This window comes from Echinops telfairi, unplaced genomic scaffold (assembly GCF_000313985.2).
Source record: "Echinops telfairi isolate 266 unplaced genomic scaffold, ASM31398v2 ScPeMD7_18;HRSCAF=68, whole genome shotgun sequence".
NCBI lineage: Eukaryota > Metazoa > Chordata > Mammalia > Afrosoricida > Tenrecidae > Echinops > Echinops telfairi.
Genome location: NW_022103915.1, coordinates 15,301,866 through 15,311,759, shown reverse-complemented (window position 1 = coordinate 15,311,759; position 9,894 = coordinate 15,301,866). Strand labels below are relative to the sequence as shown.

Genomic DNA, 9,894 nt, shown 5'->3' with positions numbered 1-9,894 from the left:
CAAGTAAAGCAAGGTTGATGAAATAGGTTCCAGGTCAGACATCAAAATGACCTTTTCCATTGTCCGTGCCCACCCCGCCCCCCAAGACCTGGTCTCTGTTGACTTGATCACCAATCACCCAAGATAGTGTCATTGCCAACCAAAAACCAATTTTAGTGCTGCTCAGTCCATTCTTACTCATAGCAACCCCAGGGGACAGAGTAGAAACTACGTCTGTGGGTTTCTGAGACTACATCTTTATGGGAGTGGAAAGCCTCATCTTTCTTCTGTGGAGTGGCTCAGGGTTTCAAACTGCTGACCTTGTGGTTAGCACCCAACGTGTAACCCACTAAGCCACCAACTTGTAACAACTCCTTGTGTTGGTTAGGCCTTGGGAATTGGGAGAAATATATCTTAGTTCAGTTTGGTGGTGCTGTCAGGTAAGCTAACTGCAAAGTCAGCGGTTCGAACCCACTGGCTGCTCCTCGGGAGAAGGATGAAGCCCTCCATAGCAGAGGTGGGAACTGTACGGCCCGGGGGCTCATCAGGCCAAGGGAATCCCATTAGGGGTGAGTTAGTTAATTGTCTGACCACTGTGGCCCTTGGAAGAAAAATAGATTCCAATCCTGGCTATATGAAGTCTCTGAGCACCACAATCAACTCAATGGCAGTAGGTTGAATTTAAGTAAGCTTTCTGAAAAACCTCTTCTGCGGGAAAGACACAGGTGTGTTCTAAATTCCAAACTGCACACGGTAAACAGTGTGCATTCTGGGGAAGGGACGGAGCTAACATGTATCCACATATTTGCAGTATTTGTCAGCTCTAGGTAGTGCATGGTAGTGGTAAACAGATGGCCCTGGGAGAAAGAATCGAGGAATGTCGTTTCAGAGTTGAAGCATCAGGAAGGGCTCTGAAGGAGGAGGGCAGAGAGAACGCTGGTGTTGCTTATTAATCTGTCTTCAAATGGGTGTTCCAGTAAAACCTTTGTGACCATCTTTGACTTGTCAACAGGACTGTTAGAAGATAATTACCTGATAATTTCCACACTTCTGTTTATTAGGCAATTGATAGATTGGTGGTCTTTGAATGGATAACAATCTTGACTTCTTAAATTAGTTTGTTGGCATAGTGTTTAAATTAGTACATTAAGTGGTAAATATGTTTAATGAAAGGCACAGACACTTGGAAAAAACCAAACAAACCCCAATCATAAAGGTTGACTGGCTTCTACCAGCTTGGTGATTCTGCCATTACTATTTAAGATGTCTTTTCTTTTGTCCCCGGTTTTCAGGCCGCTTGGATTTTAAAAGCTCGAGCCCTAACTGAAATGGTCTACATAGATGAAATTGATGTGTATCCGGAAGGAATTGCAGAAATGATTCTGGATGAAAATGCGATTGCTCAAGTCCCACGTGCGTATTGTTTTCTCAGCACTCAGGGGGGGTAGTGGGTTACGTACTGGGCTGCTAACCACAAGGGGTTGACGGTTCAAACCCTCCAGTTGCTCATCAGGAGAAAGATGAGGTTTTCCAGTCCTTTAAAGACTCAGCCTCAGAAACCCAGAGGGACAGTTCCCTGGTGTTCTACAGGCTTGCTGTGAGTCAGAATCCACTTGACAATAGTGAGGGTTTTTTGTTTTGTTTTTTAAATGAGTTGCTATTAGGAGAAGACCTCAACGGTACATACGTACAGGAAACAAGACGTTACCTCAAGTTAACGGTCTCTATCCTCCCTTATAGCACAAAGGCTTTTCTTCGACCGTTCCTTTAGAATAGCTTAATCTTAAATGTTTGCGGTCCGTCTTTTGCTATTTTCTAATGTTGAATTTCCAGTTGCTATTGAGTCAGTTCCACCTCATGGCAACTTCCTGTGTCTCAGAGTAGCTCTGTGCTCCAGAGGATTTTCAGTGACTGACGCATTGAGAAGTAGATCGCCAGACCTTTCTTCCGAGGATGTGCCTCTGGGTGGATTTGAAACTCCAACCCTTTGGTTAGCAGCTGCGCGTGTTAACCATTTGTACTACCCAGTCCTATCTCTTCCACTCATCCAGTGCTGCAGCAGGGACTTCTTTAGGGCCGATGCCCAGGAAGCATGAGAGCTACGGTATCAAGGGATGGCCATTTGAAAAGCCCCCTTGGGTGGAATATTGATCTTCTCTGACGTAGGAGTGATTTGGCTGGATGCTGAGTGACGATAGAGAGAGGCCCAGGCCTCAGGATGCCAGTGTGCTGGTGTGAGTGGCATAGGACAATCCCCATGACACATAGTGGTCTCGTCTTAACAGTTGTGAAAGTTCTTGGCCCTTGACCTCTTTCAGAAGGTTTTAAAGGTTCAAATGGAAATATGTAAATGATTCATATTGAAATGCCTTTCTTGTCTCCTGATCATTTTGCTCTTTTGGAATTAAAATCTCTAAAGTCTAATGTTCTCATTAGTATTGTGGGTAGATGTGCTTTTATTGGGAGAAGAAAGAGAAAAAGAATTGTCTGCATAGAAACATTCTGAGTGTTGAAGCATGCTAGTCTGGACGCTGAATCCCAGTTCTCACTCACTGCCATTGGGTCGGTGCCCTGTTTCCGAGTTTCTGACACCCTGACTCTCTGTGGGAGTAGCAAGCCCCATCTTTCTCCTAACCTGGAACCACTAAGCTCTACTCCTGGGTTACCTTGGCTCCTTAAATCTCTGAGCATGAAAATGTGCCAACACCATCTGCCTACTTTACAGACTTGTGTAAAGAGAAAATGTGGTAACTTTACTAACAAGTTCCTTACTCAAAACCCAAACTCGCTGCCATCACATGGATTCCAGTATTCCAACTCTAGGGACATATAGCACAGGGTAGAATTGCCCCTCTGGGTTTCTGAGACATTACATCTGTACGGGAGTAGTCTTGCTTGTCTCCCTCAGAGCTACTGGTGGATTTAAACTGATGACCACCGGGCCTCCAAGAAACAAGAATCACTCAACTGACCACCAATTCCATCTCATAGTGATCTAATAGGTCACAATGTAGAATTTCCCCTGTGAGTTTCCGAGACTGTAACTTTTTATGTGAGTAGAAAGCCTTGTCTTTCTCCCAAGGGGCAGCTGGTGATTTTGAACTGCTGACCTTGCAGTTAGCTGCCAAATGTATAACCACTGCGCCACCAGGGCTCCAAGTAACAAGACAGGGACTCAATAGATTTCAGTCTGAAACACATTTTCTGAAAATGCATTTCTTATTAATGTCTCATCCACCAAGCTAACACCATTCTGATACTTGCACCAAATGACAGTCTTTCAAGATGAACAGACACGTAGTAGTCTCTCCAGTGAGTTTGCCATTTCATCTTGTAGGCCCCGGGACCTCTCTGAAACTCCCTGGAGCTAACCAGACGGGAGCGCCTAGTCCAGCCGTCAGGTAAGCACGTCCCTTCTCCTTCTCAGTGTGAGCCTCGCTGCCCGAGAACCTCCTTTCCTTCGGGACCTGGGCGTTGAGCCAGTCGATGCTCTTTCCAGGCCTGTCACTCAAGCTGGCAGGCCCATTACAGGCTTCCTGAGGCCCAGCACCCAGAGCGGACGGCCGGGCACCATGGAGCAGGCCATGAGGACACCACGGACTGCCTACACCGCACGCCCAGTGACGAGCTCCTCCGGGAGATTTGTCAGGCTGGGCACGGTAAGTGCTGTCAGCGTGGACACAGCTTTGTGTTACCAAGTGCGACCTCATTTCCCACTGTCCTGAGGGTGGAGAATGACGTGGGAAAGTTGTTGAAGGCGGTGCTTTTTGTTTGGTCTTTCTAATTTCTATGCACCTTAAATTCAATTTATGTTTCAAGATAAAGTGTTGAGTTTCATGTTCTCTTTATCTACTCCCCTGCCCCCCACCTAGGCTTCAATGCTTACGAACCCCGATGGGCCCTTCATCAATTTATCACGACTGAATTTAACGAAATATGCCCAGAAACCTAAATTGGCAAAGGTAGGTACTAAACTTTTTCCCCCCTTTCTTTCAGTTACGGAGTAATTGTAGAATTAAGATGATATGGCTCTGTTTAGGAAATGTACTGTATATACTCGATTATAAGCCACGTTTTTCAGCACATTTTAAATGCAGTTTTTGTGGTAAAACGAGGTGCCTTGGCTGATATTCGGGTCAGCTTATACTCAAGTATATACGGGATGAAATTTTGTGAATGGAGGCCCCTGTCTTCTTTGAATAGTCACAGTTTTAACTATTTCTAATACCAAAATGTCTGTTGGATTTGAGTTAGGAAAAGCCAACTGGTCTGGTTCTAGATAGAGTGGGGGGGAAATGTGGAACAAAACTCAAAATCATGGAAGAAGATGGGCTTACTGGCTGCATAAAGACTATCGGAAACCCTAAGGCTGTGACTCTTGGTCACCCATCAAGTCTGGAAGTGAACCAATGCCCATGCGCAATTTCACTGGGCGGTAAGGGGAACAGTAATGCTAGGCAGGTACCCTTTCAAGGTCAGAAGGGCGGCTTTTGCCCAAGGACCACGCTCTGGAGGGCTCGGAAAGGAGCAGGAATGGGAACCGGAAACGCAGGGCGTAGTGGATTGAGTGGAGCTTTATCGTGGGCACTGCAGTCAGTGACACGAAACAAAATGTGTCTGAGTCGTTGAATGGAAACGGATTTGCCTGTAACTGTTCTTCAACTTACAATGAAAATTAAAAAAAAAAAGTTAACTAGAAATAAAACCATACAGACCATGACTATAAGGAATTCTTTTTCCCCTGATAAAGAACAGTCATTTCTAGCAAAGAAAAAGGTGTGTAGAATCGAATGAACATTTTAGGAGATCTTGTGCACAAGTGTGTGTGTGCACGTGTATGCGTGTGTGTCTGTGTCTGTGAGTGTGTGTCTGTGTGTGCATGTCTCTGCATTCTGTGCGTGCGCGCGCATGTGCGCGCTCTTCGAACTGCTGACCTTGCAGATCGCAGCTCAGCGTGTAACCATTAATCCACCAGGGCTACGTCCCTTTTTGATTTTTGATTTTCTCTTTTCCAACTTGGGCTATTCTCAGATGAAGGTTCATCTTTCTAGAGCTTTGGGATGGTCAGAAGTAACATTATGTTTTTAAAAAGGTGCACTTCTTCTACTTAATCCATCAGGCATCACAAGAAGGGCTCATGGGCAGACAGTGGCCAGCCAGCTGCGTTAGTAATTCTAACTGCTCAAGGATTAACTGCTCCTTTGAGTGAGTGGGGCTGAGTATGACCTTTCTGAGATAAAAGAAACATGAGCATGGGGTTGAACAGACAGGAGGGCTCGGGCCCTTAGCTTCTCGAAGCCAGATTGAGCCGAGCCCAGGCACTTGGCTGGAGTGCTGAGCCCGTCCCGGAACTCAGCTCTGCTGGTGTTTTTCTTCTTTCCTGCACGCACATCAGAGAAAACAGAGCCGCTAGCCAAACGGACGTGAAGTTTACATCAGGAAAAGGAAAGCCACTCTGCGCAGGCTTTCCGAGTGTTGGGTCGACGCTGCAGTCGGTCAGGTTCATTGCACAGCGTTCCCACGCTGTGCTTCTTGACGACACTAGAGCATTAAAGGAAGTTCAGTCATAGACTCTTCCTCCAGCCCCCACCCTCCACATTTGAGAGGGCTGCCGAGCCAGGTGGCACGTCCTGTTGGTTCTCACCCCGTGGGAGCTGGGAAACGGAGCCGTTTCAATTAAGATGCTTCTAGAACAGACCTTGTCCACAGTACTTATCTGCTTAAGAAACTGAAATCGCAATCCCCGTGGTCATTTCCATGCTCACAGCTACCCTATAGGGGTGAGTGGAACTGCTCAGTGGGGTCTTCTAGGTGGTAAATCTTTATGGAGATAGACAGCCTCATCTTTCTACTTTGGAGCAGCTGGTGGGTTTGAACCACCAGCATTGCAGTTAGCATCCAAATACTTAACCCGCTGCACTGTTAGGGCACCTCACTAAGTTTAGATAGACTTGATTTTGAGCTGCCTTGTAGTATATTGTAGAGATAATGCCAGGGCTTCCAAGCTTCTGTTAGCAGTCTCTACATCTTCCAGGGACACTAGTCTTTTGGCAAATGTAAAATATGCCCATGGGGACCTAGTGCCATCCAGAGTTCACCCAGTCAATGGCTGTGAATGTGGACTAGTTGGGCAAAGTATTGAAGCCGTGGCTCTCAACCTGGTTGTGCATTAGAGCTACGTGGGAGCTTTAAAAAACATGGGGGAAGGCTCACTCTCTTAGAAATTTTAGTTTAATCAGGTTGGTGTGGGACACTTCTCCCCCCCGCCCCAGGTAATTCCAGGGTATAGCGAGGGCTGAGGACCACTCTGCTGAAGAGAGTACTCAATATATAGACCACATAAGGAGAAGTAGCCTCACAGTGAAGCAGCAAAGAAACACTGCATGCTGTGTTAATACTCAGAATGGTCATTATTGTCATCAGTCATGGGATACTGTATGTGATTCACTGCCGTGGATTCAATTCTGACTCACAGCAACCCTCTAGGACAGGATAGAGCGCTCGCTATGGATTTCCGAGACTCAGTCTGTACGGGAGTAGAAAGCCTCCTCTTTCTCGCACAGAGCAGCTGGCGGTGTGGAGCTGCTGACCCAATGCCTGGCCCGTTAAAAAGTTGGCGGAACCCGTTTCATTTCCGACCATCCTGAAGCCGATCTTTAAGAAAGAAAACCCGGCTCTGCCTGTGTTGGCTTTTACTAACGTGGCCTGCACAGTGTGGGAAGTATGGCAGCTATGTGAGCTGGCCAGTGCGGAGGGGGTTCTGTGCAAACAGGAATGAGTCTTGATTGAATAATTGTCACAGAGCATGGCTCCATCCCTTGCTTATAAATCCCAGGCGCTTTAGAGTATCTGTTAGTTTGCTTCAATCTAGCTCAAACTCGCCTCTACCTTTTGATATAACAACAGTGCTTTTGTTAAAGTCTAATGTATTTGGGTTGGTTTTTTTTTTGTTCCTCTTGTAGGCTTTGTTTGAATACATCTTTCATCATGAAAATGATGTCAAGACCGTAAGTTTTGAAATTCATGCTCTTTTTGTCTGTTGTAATTTATTCTGACGAGATGTTTAGACTCTGAAATATTCTATTTCTCACATTATAAACAGATGGATTATTAAAGATCGAAGAATTACTCAATGCATCCAATTTCACTGCTACTTTCATTCGGAAACTGTGTGTAGACACAGATGTGAGAAAACCTGTACAGTGGCTGTAGCATGTCTAGACTCCGTTGAAGGGCAAGATGCAGATAATTGGGAATCCTGCACAGCATCTTTGTGCTCAAGTTGCGTTTTTATACCATCAGCATTGTTAATTCCACCCCCCCTTTAGTTTGTAGAATATATGACAGGTTCACAAATACACGTAGTTCTGGCTTTTAAGTCACACCTCCCCACCCATAACAACTCACGATGAAACATTTTCAAACTTAAAACGTCCAGAACTCCAAACTCCCTGACATCGAGTAGATGCTGACTCATAGCGACTCTGGGACAGGATAGGAAGATGGAGCGAATATCACTCATCACCTCGCTTTAATCTTAATCACCCCCTTTTTGCATTTTACATTCCTGTGGTTAGGAACTGCGCTCTGACCATTGCCTGCTGGTTATTTGCACTTGCTTACCCTAACACGTGCACGCACTCACGCACGGAATTTTGTAGAACACGAAATGAAGCTCTTTGCTTTGTTTTTGTTTAATGACAAGTACCGCATTGCTGGTTTCTCTGTTTTCCTTCTTATTCACAGATTTATATGTTGATTGATTACTCCCTGAGTAATCAATAATCAATAATCCCTGAGTAATCAAGTTGATTGCTTTACTCCCTGAGGAGTCATTATTGAGTGCCTGTGTGCTGGAGCTGTGCTGCGTGCTAAAGGGTCCTTACCGGAAGGACAGACCCCGTGTCTGTTTTCTGACCCTGTGACGGGTTTGCCACCTACCGTCACAGCGGATTGTTTCGGTGAGATGCGGTGTTAGGTTGGACCAGACACTCGCTTTCCTGGGTGGAAGGAGAATCTTGATAAATGAGCACGAAGCATATGCCTTTTTTATATATTCTTTAACTTCAGCTGGACCAAGCAGTGGAGGGCGGCCTCTGAATTTCTTTTTAAATAAAGTATTTCAGATACACCTGGAGAGCAAGTCAGAGAATAGGAAAACAAGTACCGAGACCGCTATGAGAAAAGTCAACGTGATCTTCCGTGGAAAGACAGAACTCCTGTCTTTTGAGTTCATTCTTCTCGTTTCGGTCGTGAAAACATAGGATGAAAGTGACACACAACCTGGTGATTCTCTGTTGTCCAGAGACCAATGCAGAGAATACAATAGCAGCAGAGATGTAGAATATACTACACAGTATTTCAATGCTGAAAGTGGCATTTGAATATTAATTAAAAGTGAAGTTGGTTTCTCATAGAAAGCCGCCTGTGAGTTCTTTAATTACCCTCTCCTCCTTTTTTGAGGTCCGCCCCTCCCTAAAAAAAGTCTCACACCAAACTCGTAGCTATTGAGTCCATTCCAGCCGCAGTGACCCTATCGGTCAGGCTAGGACTGCCCTTGTGGGGCTCCAAGATTGTAACTCTGCGGGAGTTGAAGGCCTCAACTTTCTCTGATGGAGAGTGGTTTTGGACTGGTGACCTTTCCGTTAGCAGCCCAATGTGTTACCCCCCTATGCCACCAGAGCTCCCTCCTTTCTTGGTAATATGGTTAAAACTAAAGTGGTGTGTAGGTTCGTATTCTGCCATCTCTAGTCCTATACCAGAACTTAAAACCCAACACACTGCCTTCCAGTCTACTCTGACTCAGGGCAACTTGTTCTTTTTTAATCATTTTATTAGGGGCTCATACAACTCTTATCACAATCCATACGTACATCAATTGTGTAAAGCGCATTTGTACATTCATTGCCCTCATCATTCTCAAAACATTTCCTCTCCATTTAAGCCCCCAGCATTAGGTCCTCATTTTCCCCCTCCCTCCCCGCACCCCCTCCCTCATGAGCCCTTGATAATTTTTAAATTATTATTTTGTCATATCTTGCCCTGTCCGACGTCTCCCTTCACTCACTTTTCGGTTGTCCATCCCCGCAACTCTTTAGAGCTGGGTAGAATTGCCCTTGTGAGTTTATGAGACTGTAACTCTTTACGGGAATGGAAGGCCTCATCTTTCATTCCTGAAGCGACTGGTGGTTTCAAACTGCTAACCTTGTGATTAGCAGCCTAACTTGTAACCACTGCGCCACCACTGCTCCTCCTCTATACTCTTTACTTCATCCTCCTGAATTGTTCAGAATTCAGCGATTGGAGCATTGTTACCGAGAACATTTATCAGGATGCTCAGCCGAAAATGGTTCACAATGATTTGTTGTCTCTACCTGCCGAGGCGGGCCCCCCCCCCCCCCACTGACCTTTTAAAGCCAAGGAAACCCTGTGGGACGGCAGTCCTGCCCTGTCACATAAGGCCCCTGTGAGTCAATGCCGACCCAACACACCTAACAACCACAAGGCTTTTATTTCTATCTAGACATGGGTTTGATTAAACTGTTCATAGATCTTTAGATGTAGTATATAATAATTCATTTTGTAAATGGAGAAGACTTCTATGACAACTATAGAATCGAATGTGACTAGCTTTTAATTATGAGACTTATTACTATGACAGTTTTCTTTTTTCCGTTCTCAATATTTTCCTTGTAAATCAGAGACAAAAAATAGAATTAATTCCATCCATACATAATTCCTGACCGCCTTGAGTGAGCTCAGCAGTGGAGATGTAGCAGAGACCCCGGGGAGCTCTAGTCCCATTTGAAATTGTCACGGATGTTTCTCTGTCCCACTTAGCCTCTGTTTTCATCTGAAGAATGATCATTCAGATGTAAATTTCATTGCTTATCTGTGGTTCCACAGGAGAAAGAC

At 45.3% G+C, this 9,894-nt stretch overlaps 1 protein-coding gene across 1 annotated transcript in view; it reads left to right on the top strand.

Moving 5' to 3' along the window:
- Window positions 1–9,894, top strand: part of TTC8 (tetratricopeptide repeat domain 8) — a 38,629-nt gene that overhangs the window by 3,319 nt on the left and 25,416 nt on the right. The window contains exons 3-7 of the mRNA XM_004699067.4: window positions 1,272–1,392; window positions 3,317–3,380; window positions 3,479–3,638; window positions 3,852–3,941; window positions 6,942–6,986. Coding sequence (XP_004699124.2) covers window positions 1,272–1,392; window positions 3,317–3,380; window positions 3,479–3,638; window positions 3,852–3,941; window positions 6,942–6,986 — 480 coding nt within the window. The remainder of the gene's footprint in view (window positions 1–1,271; window positions 1,393–3,316; window positions 3,381–3,478; window positions 3,639–3,851; window positions 3,942–6,941; window positions 6,987–9,894) is intronic.